This window comes from Pseudopipra pipra, chromosome 6 (assembly GCF_036250125.1).
Source record: "Pseudopipra pipra isolate bDixPip1 chromosome 6, bDixPip1.hap1, whole genome shotgun sequence".
Classification (NCBI taxonomy): domain Eukaryota; kingdom Metazoa; phylum Chordata; class Aves; order Passeriformes; family Pipridae; genus Pseudopipra; species Pseudopipra pipra.
Window position 1 is genome coordinate 26,939,863 of NC_087554.1, and position 26,086 is coordinate 26,965,948.

Sequence of the window (26,086 nt, forward strand, 5' to 3'; positions counted from 1 at the left end):
TGTTGTGGCAGGAGTTGAGGTAAGAATATTAAAGTGAAGGTTGATGCTTCAAGAGTGTTCAATTGCCTGTTTACAAGACTTTTATGAAGGATTTAAAAAATACACTGCTCTAGGGCACAGAGAGAGAAACAGATCAAATGAGATGAGCTACACAAGAGTGTAATGAAAGATGAAGCAAACATGCCAAAGTAAGATGGTGCAGTACACCAGTTCTGATCAGCAGGAGCAATGATCCTGACTGGATGCACTGAGCGCAAGGTGCAGGCAGGAGCAAGAAATGTTGAGAGTGTGGGGAGTTTGCAGGAGGCTGCAATTGTAAGGGGAGACTTGTGCAGGAGGCAAATGAAACCACAGGAGAGGGTGAGGCCACAAGGAGGGTAGGAAGGTGCAGGAGCAGCTGGGTGCCTCCATTTCCTGTGCCAGCTACTCCTCCGGGAAAAAGGAGGTGAAGGTGGGCAGCAGGGCCCCGGAGCTGGAGCAGCCCGGGGGCTCCGTCCCGGCAGCGCCGTCCTCTGCCCCCGATGCGCGCGTCCAGCGACCAGGGAGGAGAGAGGGGCATGCCCGAGCCGCGTCGGGCAAGTTTGTCCGGCTGCTCCGTGGGGGAGCGCATCCCCAGGGCAGCCTGCCTCCTCTGCCGCCTTCTCCTTCTGCTGCTGCTGCCGGGCCGCGTCCCGCCGCCAGCCCGGGTAAAATGCGGGTTCTGGGGAAAAGCGGGAAAAGTGGCTGGGGCTCCGCCGCGGGCGGCGGGGGCGTTGAAGATGCGCTGGGAGGAGGTGGCCGGCGGCGGGGGCGCTGAAGATGCGCTGGGAGGAGGTGGCCGGCGGCGGGGGCGCATCCCTGGGGAGGCGGGGCGCACCCGCGGAGGGGGCAGCGAGGCTATCCCCGAGAAGGAGACAGGAGGGGACACCCCGGGAAGGGTAGGGGTTCGGAGGTCGTCTCTCGGGAAGGGGGGGGCGCACGCCGGATCTCCCAGCCGCCCGCAGAGGCGCGTCAGGAGCCGCCGGGCTCTCGCCTGCCCACCTGGGGGGGCCGGGAGCGGCAGGGACACCCCCCACTCCGCCTCGTCTTTCTCTCCTCCCCTCCGCCGCCTCCCTCCGTCCCTCTCTGCCCGCCTGCCTGGGATGGTGGAGGGAGTCCGGAGCACCCGGCAGGGCGGCCCTGGGCGCGGGGGGCGGCTCGCCCCGGCCACGGCCACGGTGCGGGGCGCGGCCGCGGGGGGCTCCGCCGTCCCGGGGTCCGGCAGCCCCCGCCGCCGCCGCCACTGCCGGTGATGGCCAAGGATGTCCTCGGAGGGGGAAGCCGAGGCGGCTGCTGAGAGCGGGCCGGGCAGCACCCCCGCCCCGGGGCCCGCCGCCGCCGCCGTGCGGGAGGAGGTGAGCGGCGGCGGGGGCGTCCGCCCCGGGCCGGGCCGGGAGGGACCGGGAGGGGCAAAGGCAGCCTCGCCGAGGGGCTGGGGTGCGGGGCGGTGGGGGCGTGGGGGAAACCAGGGAGCCGCGGCCGGGGGAAGGTGCCCCGACTGGGGGTGTTTGCGACGCGGGGAGAACCGAGGAGCGTAGCCACAGCCCGCCCGGCTACCTGCAGCCGCGGTGCGGTGCAGGGCCGTGCCCCGCCGCGCCCTGCAGTGCCGGGGCCGCCGGCGGGACACCCGCGGCCGCGCCGAGCCCCCCGCGCCGGTGGGGCGACCGCAGCCCCGCGGTCACTGGGTGCGGGGTTTTACCGACGGGCCCCTGCGCTCAGCCGTGCGCTGCTGCCGGGCTCGGGCGGCCGCTGAGCCACCGGCCCTGCACCGGAACGATGCACCGGGGGGGAAAGCGGGCCAGCCCAGTGGAAGTTTGGCTACATGAGCCCCGTGGCGTTTGGCCTAGGAGAGCCTACCGCTTCCCTGGGACCTGTGAAATGGTCAAGACGACTGCAGCTTTGCGAGGCACTAGTGGAAGTGGCCGGAGGAGCATACTGAGCAGCCTGGGGCTCTGTGGCTTTCAGGTGTTTTGGGGCAAAGGAGGAGGTCATGCCTCTCCTTTTCCCTTGGGGTCTAGGCACTTCTGTTACCTAATCTGCAGTAGAAGGCAGTGGAGAAAATACAGCCTAGTATGTTTCTTCAAGTCATCTGTGAAGCACTTACTTTGGCCTTGCATAGCATAGAGAGGGAGTGATGGATGTGTCTGAGTGTTGACACAGAATCCTGAGCCACAAGGTATTGGCCAGACAGAACTGCAGGGCTGTGTGACAGTAGGTGACAATGCGTGCGCAGTCCTGCACGCTCAGGACAGCAAGCTGCCCTGTTTTAGAAATGCCTGGAATTTTCTTTTATGCCTAATGTAGCCTTTGTTTCCAACAGTTTTCATGTGTCTGCCATTTACATTGTGTAATCCGTGTGCAGATCATGGAAGTCAGTGAAATTTCTTCATAATATAGAGTTTAAAACAACTGTACATGCTCCCAGGAATGCAGAGAACGGCCTTAAAGCAGGCAGAGAAGACTGAAAACAAAAGTGAAAGCAGCCCCAGAACACTGTATTGTACAGTTAGTCTGCTTAAAGCTTTTGTTAACAGGTCCCATGGCTCATCAACAGTCTCATAATCCTATAGTCAAAATCCAGGAGCCTCAACAAAGCCTATGTGACTGCAGTATACTTAGGCTAAAACCAAACAGCACCTTTTAAAACCACCTTTACTTGAAAATTGACTTTACAGGTCAGGTTGAAAACCTGTCTTCCATAGGTGAAAATTAGGGTTTTCTCCTGCTTGATTGCTTTTTAAACACCTGCAACACAGTTCATCATGAAGAGCTGTGGCTGGATCCAGGATACAGCTGCTGTTCCAGCAGTAGAGCTCCCCAATGTAATTACAGCCCTGCAGAAGATCAATACATGGTTAATGCTGGAAGGGATTTTTTGATTTATTTGGTCTAGGACCAGGAGCTACTGAAGGCTCTCCAATATATTAAGTCCACCATGAAAACATCTAAGCCATTTCTAGACACTAAAGCACTTGATCTCTCTGCTAAGCACATTATATCTTGCTTCACTCATCCTGTTCTCAGTTTTTCTTCTGTTCCAACACAAACATTTGCACATTTGAATCTATATCTCAAACGCCTGTAACAGTGATATCTTAACACTGCAGTCCTACAGTATTGGTCCTTTCCTCATGCTTTCTACATCACCATGTAAATAGCCTTTTTGGACCTGGACTCTTGCAGTTGCATGTAAGTGCCCAGTATTGGTATTAAATGGGCATTTCATGGGCTTCTCTGTTCAGTCTCGTCATTTATGGATTTCACTTAGATCAAATGCATGGACCTAAATGGTGACAATGACTGAAAATTGCCTTTGTTGGTGTCCTGAGGTAACAAATCAACGTGAGACATAACCCTGAGCTATTAACAGACAATGTGTCTGAAGTCTAAGTTTTTATTTTTGAAAGAAAGATAAGCCAAGGTGCAGCTGTGGAGCAGAGAGGAGCACATCAGTTCAGTTACCTGTCATGGCCCTTGTCCTCCTCTGCCAAGGACCACATAGGTTTACTGCTAACTTAGCTGAATGTCGGAGCAAGCCCTCAGATTACCTGCCAGTATTCTGGTCCGAGTTTTTTCTATTGAGATATGGACTGCTCGAGCTGGATGACCTGGAATAGATGTGCTTTTGGTATTAGTGTAGAATTCTACCATCCCATGAACTCTTTTGAAAAGGAATCAATCCCCTTTCAGGGGACGGAATGTAAAGGATGCATTTTTCCAAATGTTTCAGCAGTTATTGCTGTAGATTAATTCTCTGGACATACTTGCCTTTATTTTCCTCTTTGAAACAGCAGAACCTGCTGCTATGCACTGCCCTGGTTAAGCAGTGGTCTGGCTATTTTTCTTGATATTACTCTGGCAGCCTCCACCTACACTGAAGATTTGATAGTGACTTTTCTGCATTTCTGCCAATTTACACCTCACTTGGGAAGTGGCCTTAAATATTTAAATTTTTAAATCTTAATTGGAAATGAAGGTGTTGGGTTTTTTTCAGGAAAGCAAAGCTGGTGAGTACAAACATAATTTATTTGCTTCCAAAGCCAAGTAATCACTGTAGAAAGCTGGAAGCAGCAGCCACCTGACATTTTGAAATACGTGTTTGTCTTGTGTGTACTGGCAGAGTCAAACAGCAGTTGTCCATGCCTGGTTTTATCTTCTCTTCCATATTTAAGAACTTTAATTGGGCATGACATAATGTAACCGGTTAATCCATTTAAATAAAAGGGAAAACCTCATGGGTCAATGTTCGTGAGACCCATGGTCATTGGCTCTCTGATGGAGATGTTACAGAAGAGAGAGGCCACTTAAAACTGCCTCATTTGCCTTTTACTGCCGGTGGGAAATGCAACAGGAGCTTATTTGAAAAGTGCTGTTCGTGGTCACAACAGCATCAAGGGGGTGTCACAAGTTAAGAAAACATACGCAGTGCTTGTTTGCAGGCTACAGCTTTAGAGGCTGTTAGGTCAAAACATAGCTGAGACCTTTCCTCTTAAATGTGCCACTGAAGAGACACACAGTTCTCCAGCTTTTTTATCCCTTTCCCCCAACACTTATTTAATTTGTCAAGGCTTATTTTATGGCATTGAAAACACCAGGCATAAAGCCCTTAATAACTTAGACCAGTTAGTTTTAAATTTTCCCTGTCTATGGGCTGAGTGGATGAGAGGTGGCAGAGGCAGCGAGGCAGACAACCTTTTCCGATTTATCAGGCCTGCTGTACATGCCCCTTCCTCACCAGCAGATCTCCACAGTCTAATCAACTCTGCTCCCTTGCAGATCTGCAGGAGCCCATTTACACCCCACTGCCTCTGTGGCACTGTCCTCTTCCTTGAGAGTCTTGTCATTCCCAAGACTTCTGTGCTCAAGAGAAACAAGCCCAGGTGCAGGGGATGGAGAGAAGGGAGGGCACAGAGGCTGCGATGGAGGTTAATGTTCCCCACTACCTTTTAAGCGAAAGTTTGGAGGAACCATTGTGTATCAATCTCCAGTGAGGGGCTATTTCTATGTAAACCTTCCCCTTCAAGAGCTGCACAGGGCACTCACTTAACAGGCACTGCCAGAGGAGGGCAGGAAATATGAGACATGATTCCTACGGAAAGCTTCACTTTCCCTTCCCTATAGCGCTTCCAAACCTCATGCAAAAGACCTGCTTAGCTAACCCCCTGAATGATAGCTCATGGTTTGACTGGTGGAAGGCTGTCACCATCCCAAGTGAGTATGACTGACAAAACACTTATTTTTTTAAGTTAGTGCATGATATTCCCCCTCTTGAGTGAAGGTCAAACAGAACAAGACCCTTTCTTCCCCTCCTGCCCTTGCTTTTTTCATGAGACAAACTAAGGAGTGCTTCTCATTCCTTGTTCCAGATGACTTCCCTTGTAAAGACAAAGGAAAAAGTGCAGCAGGAGTGGCATCTGAGGAACTGGAAAGCTTTTTTTCATGATCCTGCAGTTCCAGGCAGCATTTGCATTGCAGATTCCATTGTAAGAATATCCATGCTGAAGCATTGCATCTTTTTTTCTGCTTTTGTTCTTTTCGTTGTCCCACTTTATCTTCTGATCACATGTCTGTTCTTGGTGCCCTGGAGTTGGCTGTCTTCTCCACTTCACTTGAGAAACTGTCAAGGGTTTTAAAAAATAGATAGGAAATATCAAATTAATGCATCTGAGCTTTGAAGGACAGCCTTGGCTCTAGCTGTTTGGGCTTCTACAGGCAGAGTCTTCTCTCCAAGAAAGAGTGCACCTCGCCACTGTGGCTGAGACTGGAGTTGCTCCTTCTGGCTGACTTTCCCGATCTTGCAAGTAAGGGAATTTTCTCAATAAAACGCTGAGCTGGAGCAACTGGGGAACTTGTGGAGTTCTGCCACTGGAAGGTTATAAGGACAATTTAGTCAAATAGCTGTTAACTATGTAGATGTTGTCTCATGGGAAAGGGACAGACCAGGTAACTCAGTGGTACTCCCCCTTCAGACCTGGTTCCTAATGCTGTTTTTTCAGGTGGACACACAGTCACCTGATATCAGCAGAAGAGCAATGGGTCTGCACACTTTTTTGAACCCCCAAATACTCTCCTTGTTCTCCCTTTCTCACTTCAGAGACCTCAGATGATGATCTCCCTGAAGGAGGAGAGTGTGTATACCAAAGATACTTTTCAGTCAGTGCAGGTCATTGCAAGAAGTGAGGTAGGAGGTATCTTCTCCCTGGAAATGGAGCACTTTATTTCCTCTCATCTGTTTCTATGCCTTGGAAGCAAATAGCTCAAATCATTGCCAGTGACCAGGGACATCGTGAAACAGAGAATAAAAGGAGTGAAATATCCTCAAGTGGTTCCATAATGAGTAGGACTTGTTTCTAGGTGTGTCCTGGCACGTGTTTGAGTTGACACCAAAAGCAGTAGCTGCTGAGCCATCTTCAGCACTGTAAGGCCCTTCAGTTGTTATAGTGAGACTTACACTGTCACACTGTAGATAAGGCTGTGGCTGAGTTTCCACTTAGAGTAGGAGTTCTACTTTTTGGAAAAGCATGGTTAAATAGTTAATTAGTTTTTAAGTTCTAATCATGGAAAATATAGTTCACTTTCAGACTCTAATCATTCATCGTGTTCCTCTGAGCTTAAGACCTGTAAAGTTAAAAATAGCACATACTGAAACTTTTTGAGGTCACAGTTGCTGTAACAGCTTTGTTAACTCCCCCAAACTCTAACTCTTCATTTAAGCAGCACTGCACAGAAGAGCCAACACCATGTTATAGTTGGGATGCTACTGCAGTGGAGCTGGACAGGTTTCTGCCAACAGCAGCACACAAGGCAGGTCAGGGGTTGAAGCTGCCACCCATGTCAGCTGGTCCCTGAGTGCTCCCTGCTCTGCCCACAGCACATCTCTGCAGCCATGAAAACAAGCAAGAAAAGTGCCTCAAATGGGCAGGACAGATGGTGAGTGGGAAGGATGGAGGAGCCTGGCTGTGCATGGTGCCAGTAGCTCAGCAGCACCAGGAGGCTGGCAGCCCCCCCGGTGTGGAGTTAAGGTTGTGAAATGGTGTCTGGTGGAGCTGGCAGCCTCTCTCAAAGTGCCACACATGCAACTCGGAAAGGATGAAGGGGCTCACACCCCATGAAATGCACAAACTTTTGACTTCCAGGGCTTTACATCAGGTGAAGAACGTACAGAGAATCCCAACTCAGACATGGCATTGTTTCTATACATCTGAGGTGTTGCACATCCCAGTTCAGCATTCAGCCAGCAGAGGCCTTCTTAAGGAAAGATTGGTAATACTGGGCCTCTGGGCAGATGGGTGGAAACAGCCAGCTGGTGAGAGTGGGGACCAGCAAGGTAGGAGCTGACAGCAAAGAGCAAAGAGCAGATCACAAAGGATCACACTCCTGGCAAGGAAGCTAAAAGTAGGTAATTGAGGCGACTCGCAAATGTGGAGTCTGAATAACCTGACCTTACCGGGAAAGAGAGTAGGATCAGTCAGAGACTTTTGCAGGTCACAACATATTTGGCTTTGGGAGAGAAGTGATTTGTGGTGATGCATTTATGGCTGGAGGCCTTCTTCATAGCCATATGATTGATTGCCCTTAGGAGCTGGACTCGGAATTGTGGAATACAACATTCGATTAGTGTGGTAACAAAGTGGTTCAGCACGAGGCATCGGCATCTTTCAGTATCTCTTGCAAACCAGCACAGTGTGTCCTGGGGGACAAGAGCTAGAAGAGCCTGAATGCCTCAGGCACAATCCGTGCCATGTCCCTGACCCTGCAATGGGCAGAGGGAGCACATCTGCCAGTAGAGTCGTGCCAGCATGAGTGTCCCTCTGAGGACCAAAGAAAAGAGAAGAACTCCCTTGTGGCTGCCTGGAGGTAAGATGGCCGGCCAGAGGTGCCGGTACCTGGTGGAGGAGGGCAGTAGTGAGAGCATGTGCTGAAAGGGTGGGAATGGCAGTCTGTCTTCAGGCCTGAGATGTCCCGTGGTCCTCTGCAGGGGACTGCCTGTCAGCAGGCCAGGGCAGGACCTAAATCCTCTGCTTCCCACCAGCTGATAGAGCGGCAGGATGCAACAGCTAACGTGTAGATCAGGTGCCTTCCTTCCAAGTGGTGCTGCAATGCTCATGTGAAATCACTTTATAAATGCTATTTTTTCAGTGTCTTCGGGAGATATAAAAAGGTGTGCTGGCACCATGACATGGGTCAAAGTCAAGTCAAGAAATAAAAATGAGGTGTTCTGGATCCCAGGATTAACCATTAAGTGCTTAAATTTCCAGTTAAGTTTTCACCTGCTGCACCATCATGTTATTGCAGAATGTGTCACAGAGAGAAGCAAGAGGGAGAGAAAAGTAATATTTATGATAAAACCTTGTTTCTCACAGGGAAACATTAGCTGCTGGGATACTGCCTCATCTTAACCAGAGTACCCTTATAAAAACCTGACAGTGCTGAGGTAGCAGCTGTGTTCAGGAAGATGCAGAGATGGGGAAACACACTCCCCACATCTGACGGAGCAGCTGAAGCCTGAGCAGTGGCTGGATCTTGTTGCAAGGGATGCTCATCTCAGCAGCACGAGGGACCTGGCATGGCCACAGCCTCAGCTGCACCAGCCCAGCGCTGTGGGGCTGACAGTTCCTCTGCTGAAGTGTGGCTGATGGCCTCCAACTGCAAGGTCACACATAGGAAGGCTAGAGGTTGATAGGTCAAAGCACAGAGCCATGTTGTTCTGATTTTACTAGAATAAAAGGATGGCATTTCAAATAAATGAGAATAAAAATAAAATGTGGTGGTTCTGGGCAAAGCCTTGTTCACAGTTCCCTTTGAAAGACTTCCCCAGACTTGTCTGGAGCTTGGATCAGTCCTGGATCACATTTCTTCTGAGGACTTGAGAAGTTGTTTCTATATACTTCATTTAAATCCCAAGGTGTTCCTTTAGAGTAAGCAAAGATTAAAAGGTATTCATAATAATTAACTATTTTTCTAATTTACAAAGTCTCTAAACAGAAGCATTCAGTGACTGGACTGCAAATAACTGGTGCAGAACTAACACTCCATCGGCTTTTTCCTCACAAGGCTGTCTTTCCTGGCCCCTTGCTTTCCCCCCCCCGAGAAACTGGTCCGTGGCTGTTGACTAGCTTGGCTTCAGTCCCCATGTGGAGGCTGAGGGAAGGTCGGGCAGGACACTCAAGACCTGTGACAATGATGAGAACAGTAAGGCACAGGACATGGTCCTCAAGGATGAGGAGAGCACTGGCGACGAGGGATGTGGGAGTGGGAAGGGACAAGCTTTAGTACACCACTGAACTATGGCACCAACATCCCATGCTGCAGGCTGATTGCATGCACAGCACAGGAGAACACTGGCTTGAGCACTGCCAGCCTCCTGCTCACTCCTCTCCCACCCCTGGAGAGCTGCATCTTCTGTGTAAAGTGAGGGAGAAGCAGGTTTTACAGGATTCCTGTTAAATCCAGCTGAGACTTTGTCAAGCACAGAGAGGCTGGCAGATAGCTACTCTCCCCCGTTCTCCTCCCTGCTGTCCCCATCCTCCTGGGCTGAAGCAGTGGTAGTTGGTCCCACCATCCCTTCTGTTCTCTTTAGCTGGTGTCAGTTTTCCCTTTGTCTCAGCAAAGCCACTGGTAACACCAGTGCACCAGTCAGGAAGTTGCACCTAGCTGATCCCCAGGGGCTGTGGCACCTTTGTGATGCCTGCAGCTTGTCCAAGGGTACAGGGAGCTGGGTCTGGCTTTCACAGGCTGGAGCACACTGAAGACTGTTCCTGCCAAGGTGAGGACTGCTCCACTCTGCAGCCACAGGACAAATGGATGGATGCATGCTGCCATCAGCCCTTTCAGGATCTCCCTCCAGAGTGGGAGCAGGGACAAGGGCACCTGCCCAGAAACCTCCATGCAGTGGGGCTGGCTGTGGTAGGGGGCAAGTGGCTGGCTAAGCATGAAGCAAGCTGGAAAATACTGAGTGGCACATCTATGCCTCATGTCAATCACTTGGTCTCGTTAATCTGGCAGTGGCTGGGAACTGCATCCCAGGAGCTTTCCTGAGGTTATGTGATGCTTTTATCAGTTAACTGATATGTGTTGAGGTAAGCCATGTTGTTATACCTGTAAAATTCATCCTGTGTCTACTGGAAACCACCAGTATTCAAGGCAGAGGTAATATGAACTACGCATGATGAGTACTTAAAGTGTAGCAAAAAGAACTGTTCCTAGAGGTACTCTCGTGCTCTGAGACAGCTTGAATCCCAGCTGAATCCCAGCTTTTCTTTCCTGATGAACTCATACCCAGCATTGGCATTACTGGGAAAAATCCTCTGCCCCCGAATACGGTCTTTGTATTGTTACTGAGTCAAAAGCCAGTGACAGCAACAACAGCAATCTGGAGGGAGAAGCAATGATTTTGTTAGTGCAGCATTTTTGTGCTCTTGTAAGAAGCTGCCACTAAAATAGCCATAATTTCTATTTTGTAAATGGTGACCACTTTGTTGCTAGGATTCCTTGGCACTGAAAATGTAATTGCACAGCTTTCCTCGGAGCAGCATGTGGAAGTGTCACCCATGGATGTGTCTAGGGCCAAATTCTTCATGATACTCACATATGTACCCTTGCATTTCAGTGAGTGGCTTTCCCATCCTGCTGCAATGAACAGCATAAATATTCTCTGGGATCCAAATGTCTTTACTTTCTGGGATTTCCTTTATTTCTGCTTGAAGAACTCAGGAGTATCCTGCAAGAGCTAATGCTGAATCTGACATTTAAGAGGACTGGAGGCTCCTTCCGTCCTGACCTCTTCTTTCCTCATCTTCAGATGGTGGCTAGAATTCCTAAGGATGAATGCTGTGAAATAACACACTGTCTTTGTATGGTATTTCAGGGGTGGCATCTGAAGCTCAGGTGGATCAGCAATATTTGTGTCTTTTCATAGTTTTGACTTGACGCACCTTCCTACCCTGAGGTGTTTCCCTGACAGCTCCACTGATGGAAGGAGGAGATTAAATCTCTGTATGGATTAAAATGAGAAACCTGGTGATCCCTGCTCACCACAGGAGGGCAGTTGCCAAAGTGAACGTCTGAGCCAGTGACACTACAAACACGTGGAGTGCATGCAGGTTATTATTTTCAAACCTAGTAACAGCATTTCTGCTATGCATTGACATCATGGCTCCCGCCTGCAGGAGTTTTCATTCTCACAGGAGTTTTGTGGCAGAAGAGCAAATGGTGCATCTAAAATATACATGCAGCAATGAATGTGCTACCTGTTCAAAGGCTGGAGGGAAATTATCTTGATTCAAAATGGCTTTTTTTTTGTTGCCTTCTATCCATTTTATTTCCCTTTTCCCCCTGTGCTTGCAGCCATGCTGAGAGCACTTGCTACTGGCTCAGCATGAGCTAGGGGTAATGGGCTTCTTGTCGTTCAAGATAGATGGCAGGAAGAATTTTGTTTAGGTTCCCCAGGAGGGGATTGATGAGATTACAGTTGTAATATCTCCCTTTTCCCTCACCAGGCCTTATTACTGATACTCCATGCATTGCCCAGATTCAGTCACATGGTGAAGGAGCACTTCTACTCACCATTACACCAACGTCTGGTTTAGCACAGCCTTGCAAGGGGCTCACTGTACTAAAAAGGATCTGACCTAGGAGTTAATTTGGCCCTGGAAAGCATTAAGAGGTTGTACTATGACACTTGTGCAGTTGTCTTCTCCCTGACCACCCCAGACACCAGGATTACCTCAGGAGCTGGGAGATGATAGCTGCACCTGCATCTGTTGCGGCTGCTTGGGGACAGTGGATAGAAATCTGTTTGTTCTTCTTGCATCATCCCTATCCACTGCAGAAGTGGTGAAGCCTTTCTCGGCACCAGAGGCTGGTCATAGTGTCAGGGCTCACCTCAGTTATGATTAACACCACAGCCTAGGGCTTGTCTAGCAAAGACTCAGTGGTCCTGTCTGTGTTATGTCCTGCCATGTCCGTCAGAGGTGGGACCAAGATGAAGGAATCTCTCATAGTTAGAAAGAAAATTCTGCTTTCATCCAGGCAGGTCACCATCTGCCAAAGTGTATGACTTGTGGTTATTAATTATTCCTTCCCCTTTGGGTATCTCATTGGGATATATTAATCACAAGCATAAATCCACAGAGGCAAATTCAATTATGACTGGTGTTAATTTATCCACCATTTTTTTCTTCTTTCTTCCCTAATTTTATTTCTTTTCTTCCAGTCCTCTGTCAGTGTTTCCCCCACTCTTTTTTTCTCCATGGACAAGAAGATTATTCTTGCTAAGTAAAAGAGGTAAAAATAAAAATATAAGATTAACTCTTCTTACATGAGTAATCCCAAGTTGTGGGGTCATTTTGTTGTTGAAGACAGTTAAAGACACCCTGTAGCCCCAAAGAGAGCAGGAGCATGCTGTGATGCCGCACGTCTTGCTGAGACACAGCTGCAACATCAGCCCTGAAGCATGCTGTCACCTCCGTGACAATTTGGAATCTCTGGGCCAATTTAGCACAGCCTTATCCCACCCCCAGGCTGTGGGGAGGAGATAGGGACGTAGATCTGTTTTTTGGAGAAGTTCCCAGCAGCGAGAAAGCAGCCATTCAGGGGTAGCTGTTTTCCAGGTCATAGATGGGCTGGGAGGACTGCTGGGTCATACAGTGCTTTTGTGCTGTCAGGCTCAGTGTTTCCTCCGTTGATCTTCACCAGGGTCCTTTTTCTAGGGCTGATTCCCTCCTGCCCCTGCCCAGGCTGAGTGGTCTCTGTCCTCACCTGCCAGCACCCTTCCCCTGCCTCAGCACTGGCATTAGAGCATGTCTTGGCTATCCTTTTCCCTCCTCCACTTTTCCCACATTCCATGTTTCCCCCTCATTTCTCTATTTCCATTCAGGCCATGTCTTTGTTAGCCTCTGTTTTCTCATTCTTTCATTTTAGACATGATAGCATTTTGCTTCAGCAAAATTGTAGCTCTTGAAGTCAGCCACCAAGGACAAATGCACATGGGGTTTAAAAGGACAGGAAATGCTTTTGGCATGATTTCCCCAAAGAAGAATTTTAATGCTTTTGAAATTGGGGAACACGGATATCTGTCTGTGAACCAGATACAGACAGTCAAACTCAGGCTACAAACTGTCCACAAAACAAACAGAATAAATTCATGCTGTGGCAGCATGTTTTCTGCTTATACAGCTCATGCTGGAGTTTTCAAGGAGACTGAAGAATGAAGGCTGGCAGAAGAGGAAAAAGTCATTTTGTCAGTAGAGAGCTATGAAGAAATAGCAAGGACAAGGCAAAATTATAGATCAAATTTTTTAAAAATATGATTCTGTGTTTCCTTTGGACACAGACTATTTCTTCCCCTTCTATTGGTGTCAGTTTGGCAACTTTAAGTTCGAATTCATTTTGCCGAAATCAGAAGGGGACAAAACAAGAATTTTCCCACTGTCACTGTAACCATTTGCATGCTGTAAGCAGTTCTGAGGCAGCTAGAAAAAGATGTGCTTCAAGCCCACACTGGTAAACAGCTACTTTCGGAGTAAAATACAGATACTGATGAAGAGCATACAGTAACAGCAAGCTAGATGATAATGTGCTCTACTGAAGCTTTGGGAGGATTTCTCTTAATGTTGTATGCAGAACTGCACATGGAATTATTCCTGGCAGTGAGCACAGGAAGTGTGAAGAGCACCTCAGTGACCACATAATGCTTACAGCCTTGTTTTTGTGATTGACATTTAGCTTTGTGAAAACAGTTGTCTTGTGTAAGTTAATGGGATATTTAGCCATCAGACTGGCAGAGTTCTGCATGAATAATTACCATATTTGATATATCCTCTGGAATTAAGCATAAAATTACTGCTGGTAACATTTGCAGTTGGCACAAACATTAGCAGGCAGGTCTGTAATGATGAGACAAGCACAATTCTCCTTAGGGATCTGCTTCATTTGCTAATTTAGTTATTCAATCCAAAGCCAAACCTGAAGCTACACATTTCAGGGTGGAGAGTGCAGCCAACCCTTCAGCTGTCCTCAGAAACAATGACTCAAAAAATACCTGGGAGCCAAGTGAGTGAGTCGTCGAACATGAACTCCTGGGATGTTGCTAGGCAGAAATCTACTAATGCAACTCTTGCAGACAGTAATAAGGGGGGGTTGGGGGGTGGAATCAGTGAGAATGGAAGGTGATTTTATATTTTGGTGTGATGCCAGTGAAATAAGTGCTGAACTCCTGTATTTACTTGCAGGGTACAGACTCAAGAAGGATCTCAAGGTGCTAAAGAGAGGGCAGAGCACCAAAAAGAGCTAGAGCAGTGAAGGACTTGAAGACCTTGGCTCATTTAAATTGTCAAAAAGAAGGCCGAGGGATGTCATAATTAGAATGGAGAAATATGTTCAGAGAAAGAAGGCAATTGTATGAAAGGAACCTTTCATCACTTGGAGAATGGGCATCCTCACTACCATGAATGGGGGCTGAAGTGAGACAAAATTACAATGGCAATAAAATTTCATCACCAGAACAAATGACAAAGGGGATTGCAGATTCTTCATTTCTTTTAGTCTATCGGTTAAAGCAGAGTGTCTTTAAAGAAGATGAGCTTTTACCAGCCACTAGTTATGGGGCTGTACATAGGATGTTAAAGTGAAATTGCATTGTCTGTGAGATGTGGGAGCTATGGGAAAAAGGCATGGTGTCTCCCAGTCTTAAGGTGTAAATGTAATTTGGGTTGTAATATAAGCTGAACTTTCCTGACCCAGAATAACCTCTCAAAGTTGGTAGGAGAAATTTCTATGACTCCCTATAAATGCTAAAAAACCTGTCTAGCTGTTTATTCTACTACAAGGATCCCTGCCATGTGGCTAGTGGGTGAGTCCTGCTATCGGGCATGCTTGTATCCAAAGGTCAGCGAAAGCAATGAGCCAACACTGGTAAAACAGAGGCACCAGATTTTCAGGTTAGGCACTCAAAAACCTGGGCTGGTGGAATCAGTCTGGGCTTCTCCGAGTATGGCAGTGTGGCACTTCCTCCTCCTGCTAAGGGGCAGCTTCCTTGGAAGAATGGGGATACCCAGACCACCTCAACCTGGACCTTGGGGAATTAATTTGTTCTTGTGTACCCATCAAGAGAAAGGGGACCTAGAGTCACAAGCACAATTCACTTACCCAGAAATATGTTGTTCTGGTTCTCTAGCATCATTGTTACATTTCAAATATACTTTTTAAGGAAAAATCAGAGTTTGAAGGAAATTAATTTTTTTTCATTCTTGGCCACTGCCAATGCAGTCACTTGCAGGCTCATACAGCATGGTCACCAGCTACAACTTACCTACCAGTATCCTAAATCTGGTCGCTCACGAGGAGTCAAGGGATGGGTCAAACCCTGGCCGCTAACCCTTTGCTCTTGCCACCAGAGCACACTTGGCTCCAGAGTCTAAGCAGGGGACATGCCAGGGTGTACACTCCCCCTCCACTCTCCTTCCACCCCTTATACTAGGCAAGATTAATAGCCCAAATCTGTGTGCTCCTGTAACACAGAGCATATTTTAATTATTTTAATTATGGTTACTGCAGCCAGAACCTGGCCTGGCTGCTGTTGAGCCAGGAGGAGTAGTGGGTGGGTGTGCCCATGCAAGGGAGGCTCCAGTCCGCCCTTGCATACCTGCTTTTGATCTTGGGCATCTGCCATCAGAGGGCGTCTTTGAAGGCAATTGCCCTTTCAGCCACTGCCTGGATGTTTTATCATTTGCAAACAAGGTTTCTTAAAGGAGAAATAATCGAAATGTTGCCAGCCTGGAAACTCCTGTCTGCTACAGGTGTCAGTTGAAATTCCTGTTCTCCATTGGCTGTTAGGGCTTTCTGGACTATTTTCCAGCAGCTGTGGCAACAAATCAAATAGCATCTATTATTTAGTGTCTCAGAATGCTCCACACCACCAGGCAGCAAACAGAGGATGGGAAGATATGGAGCTGACTTCATTTTGTGTGGTACACAGGCCCTTTGCTCTGTCTGAGGTTTCTGGAAATGATGGGCCTAAAAACCCCAAAGCAAACTCAGAGCAGTGCTGTGGGGCTGACTGACTATCTGGGGCAAGGGACAGCTCTGGGCAGGGCCATTCCTAAACCTTGTCCCTCTCCACAAGGCTCACAGCACAGACTCCCACATGCCACCTCCCCACATATGCCACCTCTTACTCATGGCATTTTCCCCATTCATGATGAGATCTACTAGACAATCTGGGAAATATTTTTTTGTTATTGTTTTTAAGTGTGAAAAAGTAAAGTGAATTTTAGCATGTGATTATGGATAGTTTGGGTAAGAGTTAGGAATTTCCAATCCAGTCAGGTGCAATGAGAAGGGAGGCCTCTGAAAGTGGTTCAGCAGCATGCCAGAGCATAACAGGATGTTATGTGTTTATTTTTAACACAACTTGATTCATAAACAACGATACTGACAGTTGCTTCTTCACAGCATTCCTTCCAAAACAGGAGATTTTTACAAATTGTACTGTCATGAGAGCTGGTTGGGACCTTTTGGGTGAAACATTTGATTTGACAAATCCATCCCTCTTCACAATTCGTGGTTGTAGAATCAAAGAACAGTTTGGGTTGTCAGGGACCTTCAAAGACCGTCTAGTTGCAACTCCCTTGCTGTGGGCAGGGACATCTTGCACTAGACTAGGTTGCTCAAAGCCCTTTTCAGCCTGGCCTTGAGCACTTCCAATGATGGGGCATCCACAACTTCTCTGAGCAATCTGTGTCTCATTTAATCTGTCCGCATGTTTCTCAGGTCAACGCTGAAAGCAAAGCCCAAAAGAAAGTCCCCACAAGCAGGAGAGGAAAGATACTTCTATTGATTTGGGTTAGAGACCCAAATCTCCAAGTCCTGGCTCATGGACAAAGTGCCTGGTGACTGAGCCTCCATCTATTGTGGCTTTGACTCTGGCTTTCCATCAGGCTCTCTGTCTTTGCCTTCTTCAATTATGTTTCTCTATTAAGATTTTCCAGAGGTTATGCTTTTATTCCACATCAAAAAAACACAGATTCCACAACATTCCTCAAAGGACTCAAGTCCCGCTCACTGGCTGGCCCAAGTTATCATGGAAATTGCTAGTTTCCTTAAGCATTTATTTACTCATCCAGAAATACAAGCTTGCCTTGTTTTGATTTGAAACACTATGCATGGAAAGGAGAAAATTCCACGTAGTACCACAAACATAATTCTTGCAAGAAGGTGGTATGTTAATTAATAAAGTCTGGGAGCCACTGTCTTAATATATTAATGAATTTGTTATGCAGAGAGAGATGAAAAGATATATTTCCTTATTAGATTTTTGAATGTCTGATACCTTTATTGTAATTATGTTCTATTTCATGTCTTTCTTATAAATACTCTAGTAGTGTTTCTAATAGTATAATTGTGTTAGATAATTATTTCAGTGAAGGGAAGGAGAAATAAGGGGATATAGGCCAGATGAATATGTTCAGAACTTGCAATAGGCAGGAAAGCTGGGAGGTAGACTCTGGGAAAGAGATCCTTTTATAATGGAGGACCTGCAGACAGTGGGATTTGCTTCGGAATAATGGTGGGAATGAGACGGTGGGTTAGAAAAGCCAGGAGAAAAAAATTGTGTTTCCACCAAAGGGTTTTGAACGTGAAGGCCCTGCTGAACTGGACTGGTAGGTGTGTGAATCAGATGTGGCAGTGGGTTCTATGGCTGCATGCCTTCACTAATACAAAGACGAGAGAAGCTGCCTTTTCTACAGGCTGCAATGAAAATAGTGGAGAAAACCTGGCTTGGGCTAATCCAGCCCTTTCAGTGCAGTGGGTTGAAGACCATTTTTGAAGTGCCTCCAGAGGTTGCATACAGAAATATCACCTTGGACCTGCAAGCCTCTGAGCTACTGCCAACCCAGCTGGATGGTGCTCCAGGACTGGTAAAACCAGAGTTATCTCATCCCCCAGAGGTGAGATGGCATTTCACAGAGATAAGCACATTAGGAGGCATTTGCCCACTCTGATATAGCCACTGATTGCCCTAACCAACAAGGCTGGTTGAATCACCCCTTGGGCAGAAGCCAACCTGTGGGTTGTAGGTTGGACCACAGAGAAGTTGTTAGTCAAGGAGAGCCAGATAAAGGGAAGGTGGGATTGCAGTGCCTTTGGCAAATATTGCCATAACTGACAATATATAACTGCCATAACTGAAGCCTTCTCCCATGGCTGTGCCCAGGGACAGGTTGACAGCACTTCCAACAAGTCATAGAAAAACATGGGGTTCCTGGAGCTGCATGGACTTCTTAAGCACTCACATTAAAACTCACTGCTGGGCATTTTTTGCTAGGTCCACTGGTATTCTTAACATTATTAACTGTAAGCGATTTTACATGAGAGGTACCTTTGAAAGCCTGAATGTGAACACGAAATAATGTATTAGAGTATTCCCCGGCTGCTTTCTTCTGCATAGTCTCAGTGCCCGGAGTAGAGAAATGTTAATGTTTAGAGGATTTTTTCACCTCAGAAAACCTCCGGGGGAAAAAAAAGGTAGAGCTTTGCAATTCTTCATGTTTTTGTATTACTCTAGCACTTAAAAACTCTAGTTCCATGTCAAGAAGAGACAAATAATAAAAAAACAGTAATTTCAAGTGAATTTCCCATGAATCAGGAGAGCCTGATGCTCTTATGTGGAGTTCAGGGTACAGCTGGGGCAGAAGCCCACACTGAAACAGCAACCACACTGAGACTGAGCAGTGGGCATTTGACAAGAGTTTCAAGAGATGAAACTCACCAAAACTGCATGTAGGCTCAAGGATTCATTCCCAAAACTTCTGTAGTTATTTTTCAGCTGATTTAGGCACTGCCTGAAGCCACTTTGTGGAGTTCTTCAAAGTATCCTTGCAAACAACTAAGGAAATACAACCTTATTCTCACTCATACTAAGGTCTTTTCACTGCCCTGCCTACAGAAGTTATGAAGCCTGTACTTTATAAAACACTTAGCTTCTCTCCACTTGTTGTAGCTGCTGTAAAGAGAATACAGCAGTCAGAATACAGCCCAGAATAATTATTCTTTATTCTGGCACATGAATACATAAAAAAGTTTTGGAATAAGAATAGAAATTCTTGGCAGATTTCTTCTGGATGCATCAGGAAGAATCAGGGGCCAGATTCTGCCCTAAGTTCCTGAAGGTGAATATTGATGTAGCTCTCTAAAATCAATAAAATTACTCTGCACTTACACAGTGTCAGATTAAAAGCTATGAAATCAAAACCAAACCCCAAATCTAGTTTTGCAGTGTTCATAGCAAGTTTTAAACCCCTATATAGTTACTCAGAAGTGGTTCTCTGTCTCAGGAAAAAAAAAAAAAAGCAGCAGCATTAAATCTAATTCTACAGCCCTTCAAGGTTAGATGCCAGTGCTTCCATCTCATTGAGAGGACAGCAAACCCTTCTTTCTAGTGGTGCCATGCTATTATTTCCTGAGTCAAAGATGCTGCTACTTAAATTCCTTGCTGGTTCAAGATCACTTACTGAATCCTAACTGCTGTAGGTCCAAGATAAGCTTTAGTAGGGGAGAAATTTCTCCGTAGAGAAAGAAAGAGAAGACATTTCCTGAACCTAGCATCTGTTGGCATCTACGGAGCAGTTTGATGCATTAGAGGTGGCCCCTTGGGAGAAGGAATAACTGCGTGCTTCTATTTTTGCATGAAATCAGGCTCAGCAGAGGGCATGATGATGCATGAGTATCAACGTGTATCTGCTTTCTCACTGTCATTTCCTCACTTAGGGGAGAGGCAGAGGATGGCAGTAACAAAAGGATGCAGACAGCCCTCCTCATTACCTACTAGGGCAGCAGGGTGTCTCTCTTCACACACTTTCTACAGACGGGCAGCTGCCAGCCAGTAATGTAACTCATGCTGCTGCTGCTCTTTGCTGGAAGACAACTCCGTTTCCGCTAGCTGCCTGGCTTGATTTGGCATTTTTCATTATAGCTGAACATCGCATGACAATGCAGCTGATACACTGCACCAGGGCTGGGATAAGGACTGCAATCACGCTGTCTCAGGAGACAAAGTGGAAGTACAGGAGTGCGAACTCTGGCTCTACTCCCAACCTAACTTTTAGAACTTGAAAAGAGAGGGATGTGCTACATTTTAAATATTCACGCATACACCCTCAGCTCCAACACTTAATCTTTTCAGGTATTATAGGTCAGAGATAGTTTTCTAACCAGCCTGAAGCTATGCTGCATCGTGCTGTAATCTTGACAATTTTTCCAACTAAATGTGCTTGAATCTAGTAATTTTCCTGATGGCTCACCTCCAAGAAAATGGTGTCGATCATTTGGTTGGTTTCAGGGCTGGGTGTGAGTCAGCTCTGAGTCAGGCAGCAGCTCCAGCTCCATGAAGTGCTGGTCCTCCTGTGCTGGCACAATCTGTGGGGCTGCAGCCCTGCAATGAATGCTGCTCCCAAGCCTCCTCAACAGCAGCATGTGGGCACCTAGGCACCAGACACTTACAAAGCAATGGGGCAAGTCCACAGCCCCACGCTTTTGGCTGTTCACCTGCTGCAAAGCCCTCTCAACCTCAGAAGATGGCAGGGTGTGTAAATGATGCTGGCCACAGGCAGGAAGAAGGAGATGGGGACCTATCTTGCCTTCTGAGGAGAGGCCCATCTGACTAGGGTGCAGGCACAGTGAATCACTGCCTCACAAACAACTTCCCTCCCCAGAGCCATGAGGAAGCAGGGAAGGAGCTTTGTCCAGAGCCCTCTGTCCCTGGCAGGGTGTTTCTGTTTATATTCACATTTCTGTTAAGTAGGGTGGTGTCCCAGTCAGGCAGTTCGAGAGCAAAGCCAGACACAGTCTTGAAGGCAACAGTCACTGTGTGTGTTGTGCAAAGCAGCCTGACTGACGGGTTCCTCGTTCTCTCTTTGTCTTTCTCTCCCCTTGCACGACGGTGTGATTGAAGCAACGCCCCGTGAAACAGTCCCTGAGTGCTTGCATGTGCCGAGAATCCCACTGGAAATGCCTCCTCCTCTCCATCCTCATGTACGGCTGCCTGGGTGCAGTGGCCTGGTGTCAGCTGGCCCGAGTCACCAAGCTCAGCTTCGATAGCTCCTTCAAGGGCAAGTCCATGATCTACCACGACAGCCCGTGCTCAGATGGCTATGTCTATATCCCACTGGCCTTCCTCTCTATGCTGTATGTGGTGTACCTGGTGGAGTGCTGGCACTGCCACGTCAAGAGAGAGCTGCAGTACAAGGCAGATGTGGACAGTGTCTATGAATGCATCAGCCGCATGCAGCAAGCCACTCCATGCATCTGGTGGAAGGCCATCAGCTACCACTTTGTACGGCGAACCCGGCAGGTGACCCGCTACCGCAATGGCGACGCCTACACCACCACACAGGTCTACCATGAGAGGGTCAACACACATGTGGCTGAAGCTGAATTTGACTACTCTCACTGTGGATACAAGGACATCTCCAAGGAGCTCCTGGGCTTGGAGAGCCATACAGCCACCAAGCTGAGGTTCACCAAGTGCTTCAGCTTTGCCAACATTGAGTCTGAGAACTCTTATCTGACTCAGAGAGCTCACTTCTTCACAGAGATCGAGGGGCTGGATGACTACATGGAGGTGAGGGAAGGCATGCAGCTTAAAAATGTGGATTTTAAAGAGCTTATGATGGCCTATGGAGACCCGGATCACCTCCCATGGTATGTGTCCCACTATGCTTTCTGGGTGGCAGCTATCCTGATGATCTCGTGGCCGCTCAGGGTACTCATAGAGTATCGGACTGCTTATGTCCACTACCATGTGGAGAAGCTGCTGGGCCTGGAGTATACAGCGCCCAGCGCAGCAGAGGAGCCCTTGTACCGGTACCGCATGCCCCGAGACACCACGCAGGACAGCACCGAGCTGGAGTGGCACATCTGCACCAACCGGCAGCTGATCCCTAGCTACTCGGAGGCCATGCTCATGGACCTGGCCAACTCCCCGACCTACAACAGCTACACAGTGCATCGGTACGGCGAGGCAGCCCATGGCTGTGAACGCTGCAACCATGCCTCCAGCACCTCCTCCATCTTCTCACGCCATGCTTTCCACAGCTGCAGCGGCAACTCCCGCCTCTCCCTCAACACCAGCCGCTTCTCCCTCTGCCGCATTCATGGCTCCCACAGGACAGGCCTTTGGAGGAGCCGCAGCAGCAGCATTGCAGAGCGGGGCTGCCAGGATGAGCAGTGCTGCTCCTACTCTAGCCAGCTGGCTGTCAACGAAAGCCCCCCAACCTACCATGATGCTCGGTTCTTCCCTGTCCTGATTGTGCACAGGCCGGAGGGGCACGATGGACGGCATTTCTATGTCAGGCGTTCCTCCTGTCTAGAAACCTCTCTGTGACAGGTCTCCATGGTTACTTGGCTTCTCTGCCCCATGACACAGATTGCAGAGGTGCCACCAGTGGGGAGCCTACAAGCATCAGTCTCCACAGCAGGTCAGCAGGACGAGCTTCAGCTCTTCCCCCTGCCGTTGCAAGAGGACATATTCACTCCGACCAACAGATAACCTCATTTCCAAGAGCTTCTCCCCCTCTGGCTGGTCTCCTTAATCTTTTCTTTTGTTCCCCATTCCTCTCAGTTTTTCGCTCCTCACCCTTTCTCTGCTCCTCGATTCCCTGCATCTCCTCCCATCCCACCCACAGTCTTTTTTTAGGTTTCAGTCACATTTAACTGCTGTGGCTACTGAAAGATTTTTAAAGCCTGTGCTTGGCCAGTACATTTGCCCTCTTGGATGCTTTGCAAGGTAAGAAACTCAGATAGAGCAAGGTGCAAGGCACGTAGCCAGCCAGAGTCAACTCAGAAGGAAAATTCAGATCTGCAGGTGCTGAGTCACCTCCTGCAAACCCCAAATGAGGTGCTTGTTTTATTATTTTATTTTCCCCAAATGTTTTCCTCTTCTTCTGCTATTCTTTCTCTCCTTTCTTCATGTTCTCCTCCTCTTGCTTTACCTTCATCTTCCTTTTTTTTCAGTTCTCTTATTTCTGCTTTCCAGTTTTTCTGGGCTTTTGTCAGTGAGGATATCTTTAAGGGTATAATTGGACAAAAGTAAGGTTGTCACAGCACAAATGTCACTGACTGCTTACACAGCCACAAATTATTAGGCCCCTGAGAAGTGCTGAGGACTTTCTTCCAGGAGCAGTGACATACACCAATAAAGCAAAATGCCCTTTGCTCACCTTGCCCTGCCTGGTTTGCAGCAGAGACGCTGCTGTGTTTCCACCTATAGTTACCCTTGTCCAGCTCCACCCTTGTTAGCAATCGTTGAGAGCCATAACATAGATCAGTGCCCTGTTAGTGCCACTATTTTTAGGACTGTAGGTCTGTGGTTGTTTCATTCCTACCACCTGCTCAGTGCAGTGCAGGCTTCACAAGGGAAGAGGGACTGGAGAGGGAAAGGTAAATATGGTATTAACCCTCCCACAGAGAGTCTGGAGCTGTTAGGAAGCTCTTCCACCCACAGTGTCTATTACAGCAGTTGTCGGACTGCTCTACGTTATCTTTCAGTTTTCTGTGTGCCCTGGGGAGGGCTTTTGGCCCCCAGCCCACTACCACCTTCCCAGGCAAGATGCAGTGACACCCCAGCCCCAGGCAGAGAGCACAGCCCCACTGGCCACTCCTGCTTGGACCTCCAGGCTCTTCCCACAAGGCTTCCCCTGGAGCAGGTGTAGCACCTTCCAGAATTACTCCCAGCCATTCCAAATCCAGAAGGTGTCTGGCCCTGACAGAGCACACACTGCACTCTGGGCTGTGGGATGCCCTCCAGACCTGGCCAGAGACCCTCCAAGAGCCAGAGATTGATCCAAGAAACTTGTGGCCACACTGAGGACCCACCAGGGACTTCCCACCTGCCAAACCTCTGTCCCATGAGGGATGGTCATATGCTGAGCAAGCTCCACACCATTTTGTCAAGTGGCTGGTGGACATTATTGTCCACTCTGACTCACAGGAGAATGCAATACAATTGCAATACGGTCACTGTCAAAAACAAAGTGATGTGTCACCCTACCTTACAAGTAGGTAAGAAACTGAGTCCCCAGAGGGACTGGCAACAAGTGCTTCCTCCCAAGTCTGTTCTGTGTGTATCAACATGCGATATGAGATCTGGAAAGTCATATTAGTATGTGTAGATTATATGTAAGTCTGCATACTTATGGCATTGACTGTTGCACCATGATAAATACATTTTGTTTTGGTTTGATGACTCCATTTTGATGTGCTGTGTTTATTTCAACTCCAGAAATGGAAACATCGGCAATACCTGTCTAACCGGCTGCAAATGACGGAACCATCAGAAAGGTTGTTTAAATTCTTATGAGTCGATGTTTTTTAATGTAAATACTTCATGTGTGATTTATGTGATATTTTCATTCTGACAGCTTGGCATTTATCACAAAAGATAGATAACGCATATGATGTGATAGTTTATCAGCTCTAAAAAAAATAACCATCCCCGACATGTGGAAAACCAAGTCTGGGCTTGGGGTAATGATTATGGTTGGGCTGGGGCCAAATTGGATAACATTGAAACTTATAGAAAAATCCAAATTTAGATCCACCATACAGTGGTCCCTAGACCGCCATGTACACCATGCCACCTGCCACCCCCAGGGAGAGCTGGGAGAGTTTGGGAACTAGGAAAGGATTAGGCCTGAACAAAAAGCTCAGACTCATACCTAACATCCTTTTATTCTGAAGACGAAGTCAATGCAAGTCTTTAATATGGTTCCCTGTCCTTATCTTTGTTCACAAAATAAGTTAAAACCAGCACATATGAAAGATGTAAGAGCTGGGAGAGGCTAAAACAGAGAGGCTGGAATATTTCAACACAGTTGCTTACCAAAGAAGGTGGTAGAGAGGAAAACAAGAAATGAGAAAGGAAAAGATGGTAGAATAATGTAAATTAAAAGAGAACAGAGTTCAGCTGTAGCTAACATAATTCCCAAATGAGCAGCATAACTCAGTTATGGCAAGCTTAGTCCAGACACAGGCAGGATGAGTTTCAGCCTTCTTTTGAGCTGCTACTGCAGCCACCCATGTCTTTAAATACCATACCCAAGGTCTTGGGATGGCCAGTTTTGTCCCATATGTATTCCAAGATGGAGAATTATATTTGGGTCCTCAGAAATGGCCATGTTAAACAGTATTATTAACTGACATGAACAAGCTCTGGCAATCTCATTATTATGATGGATTAGGTAGAGAACTGAGACAGTTTATATGCAGTTTAACCCTTTTCAGTGTCCTCAAAAGCAACTCTATTATCCAGTAGCTCTCAAGCTGTGTCATTGGCAGGGTTTGGAAAGCGTTGAGGGTTTCTGTTTCCTCATCCACTGTGTTCTGACCCAACTTTGGGGCTTTTATTTGAAAATCCATCCCTAAGCTGCAAAAGTCCTCTCACACATGGAGCTTCCTCCTGTGACTTGCTGTAGCCTCTGGTGGTGACCAAAAAGTCGGGAGCAGCTCTTGTTCTAGCCTGGGACTGAATATGCTGACTTCAACAGATCTCCCACTCAGGAAGCACCTGAACAACCATCTCTACAGCAGAACTACCTCTGTACTTTAGCAGCCCTTCACTCCCACTTCTTCATCTCTCTTGCCATTGCCACAGCTGCCTGATGCAGGATGAGGGATCTGCTCCCTAGCAGTATCGGGGTTAACACTGCTCTTCAAATCCCAAGTCAGAGGATGGAATGGACAGGTTCTTGAATCAGATTGCAAACCAGGCAGCTCTATGGAAAACATCTTTTACAGAGATTTTGTATCCAACTGCAGACTGACTACTTTGACAATGGAGTGTTGGCATGCACCAGCAGATTTTGTTGAACTTTTAGGGCTATGGCTTCTCATGTAGAAATGGGTGTTTTGGAGTGCTTTCTCACTGGGATAACCTGTACCAGATTTCTGGTTGGGTTTTAATAATTAGAAGAGGCTGAACAGCAAAGCAAAGTGAGGAAGTCCAGCAAATACTTGTCTTTCTCCTGCCTTTTCTCTCTCCCCTCCCCCCCTCTCTTCCTTTCTTTTTTCCTTG

At 47.6% G+C, this 26,086-nt stretch overlaps 1 protein-coding gene across 4 annotated transcripts; it reads left to right on the forward strand.

Moving 5' to 3' along the window:
* On the forward strand, positions 1–24,264 carry LOC135415796 (transmembrane protein 151B-like). 4 transcript variants are annotated; one of them, XM_064658092.1, is made up of 2 exons: positions 1–19; positions 20,969–24,264. In XM_064658092.1, the coding sequence occupies exon 2, from the start codon at positions 21,002–21,004 to the stop codon at positions 22,397–22,399; it is 1,398 nt and encodes a 465-aa protein (XP_064514162.1). In that variant the 5' UTR covers positions 1–19; positions 20,969–21,001; the 3' UTR covers positions 22,400–24,264. The 4 variants fall into 4 exon arrangements, with proteins under 4 accessions (XP_064514162.1, XP_064514160.1, XP_064514163.1 ...); XM_064658090.1 differs by lacking the exon at positions 1–19 and adding an exon at positions 467–686; XM_064658093.1 differs by lacking the exon at positions 1–19 and adding an exon at positions 848–917.
* Positions 24,265–26,086: the final 1,822 nt, after the last annotated feature.

Coding starts and splice junctions, on each gene's coding strand:
- LOC135415796 (XM_064658090.1), top strand. CDS start 522: ATGCGCGCGTCCAGCGACCAGGGAGGAGAGAGGGGCATGCCCGAGCCG. Junction 687..20,968: donor GCGTCCCGCCGCCAGCCCGG/GTAAAATGCGGG, acceptor GTGTGATTGAAG/CAACGCCCCGTGAAACAGTC.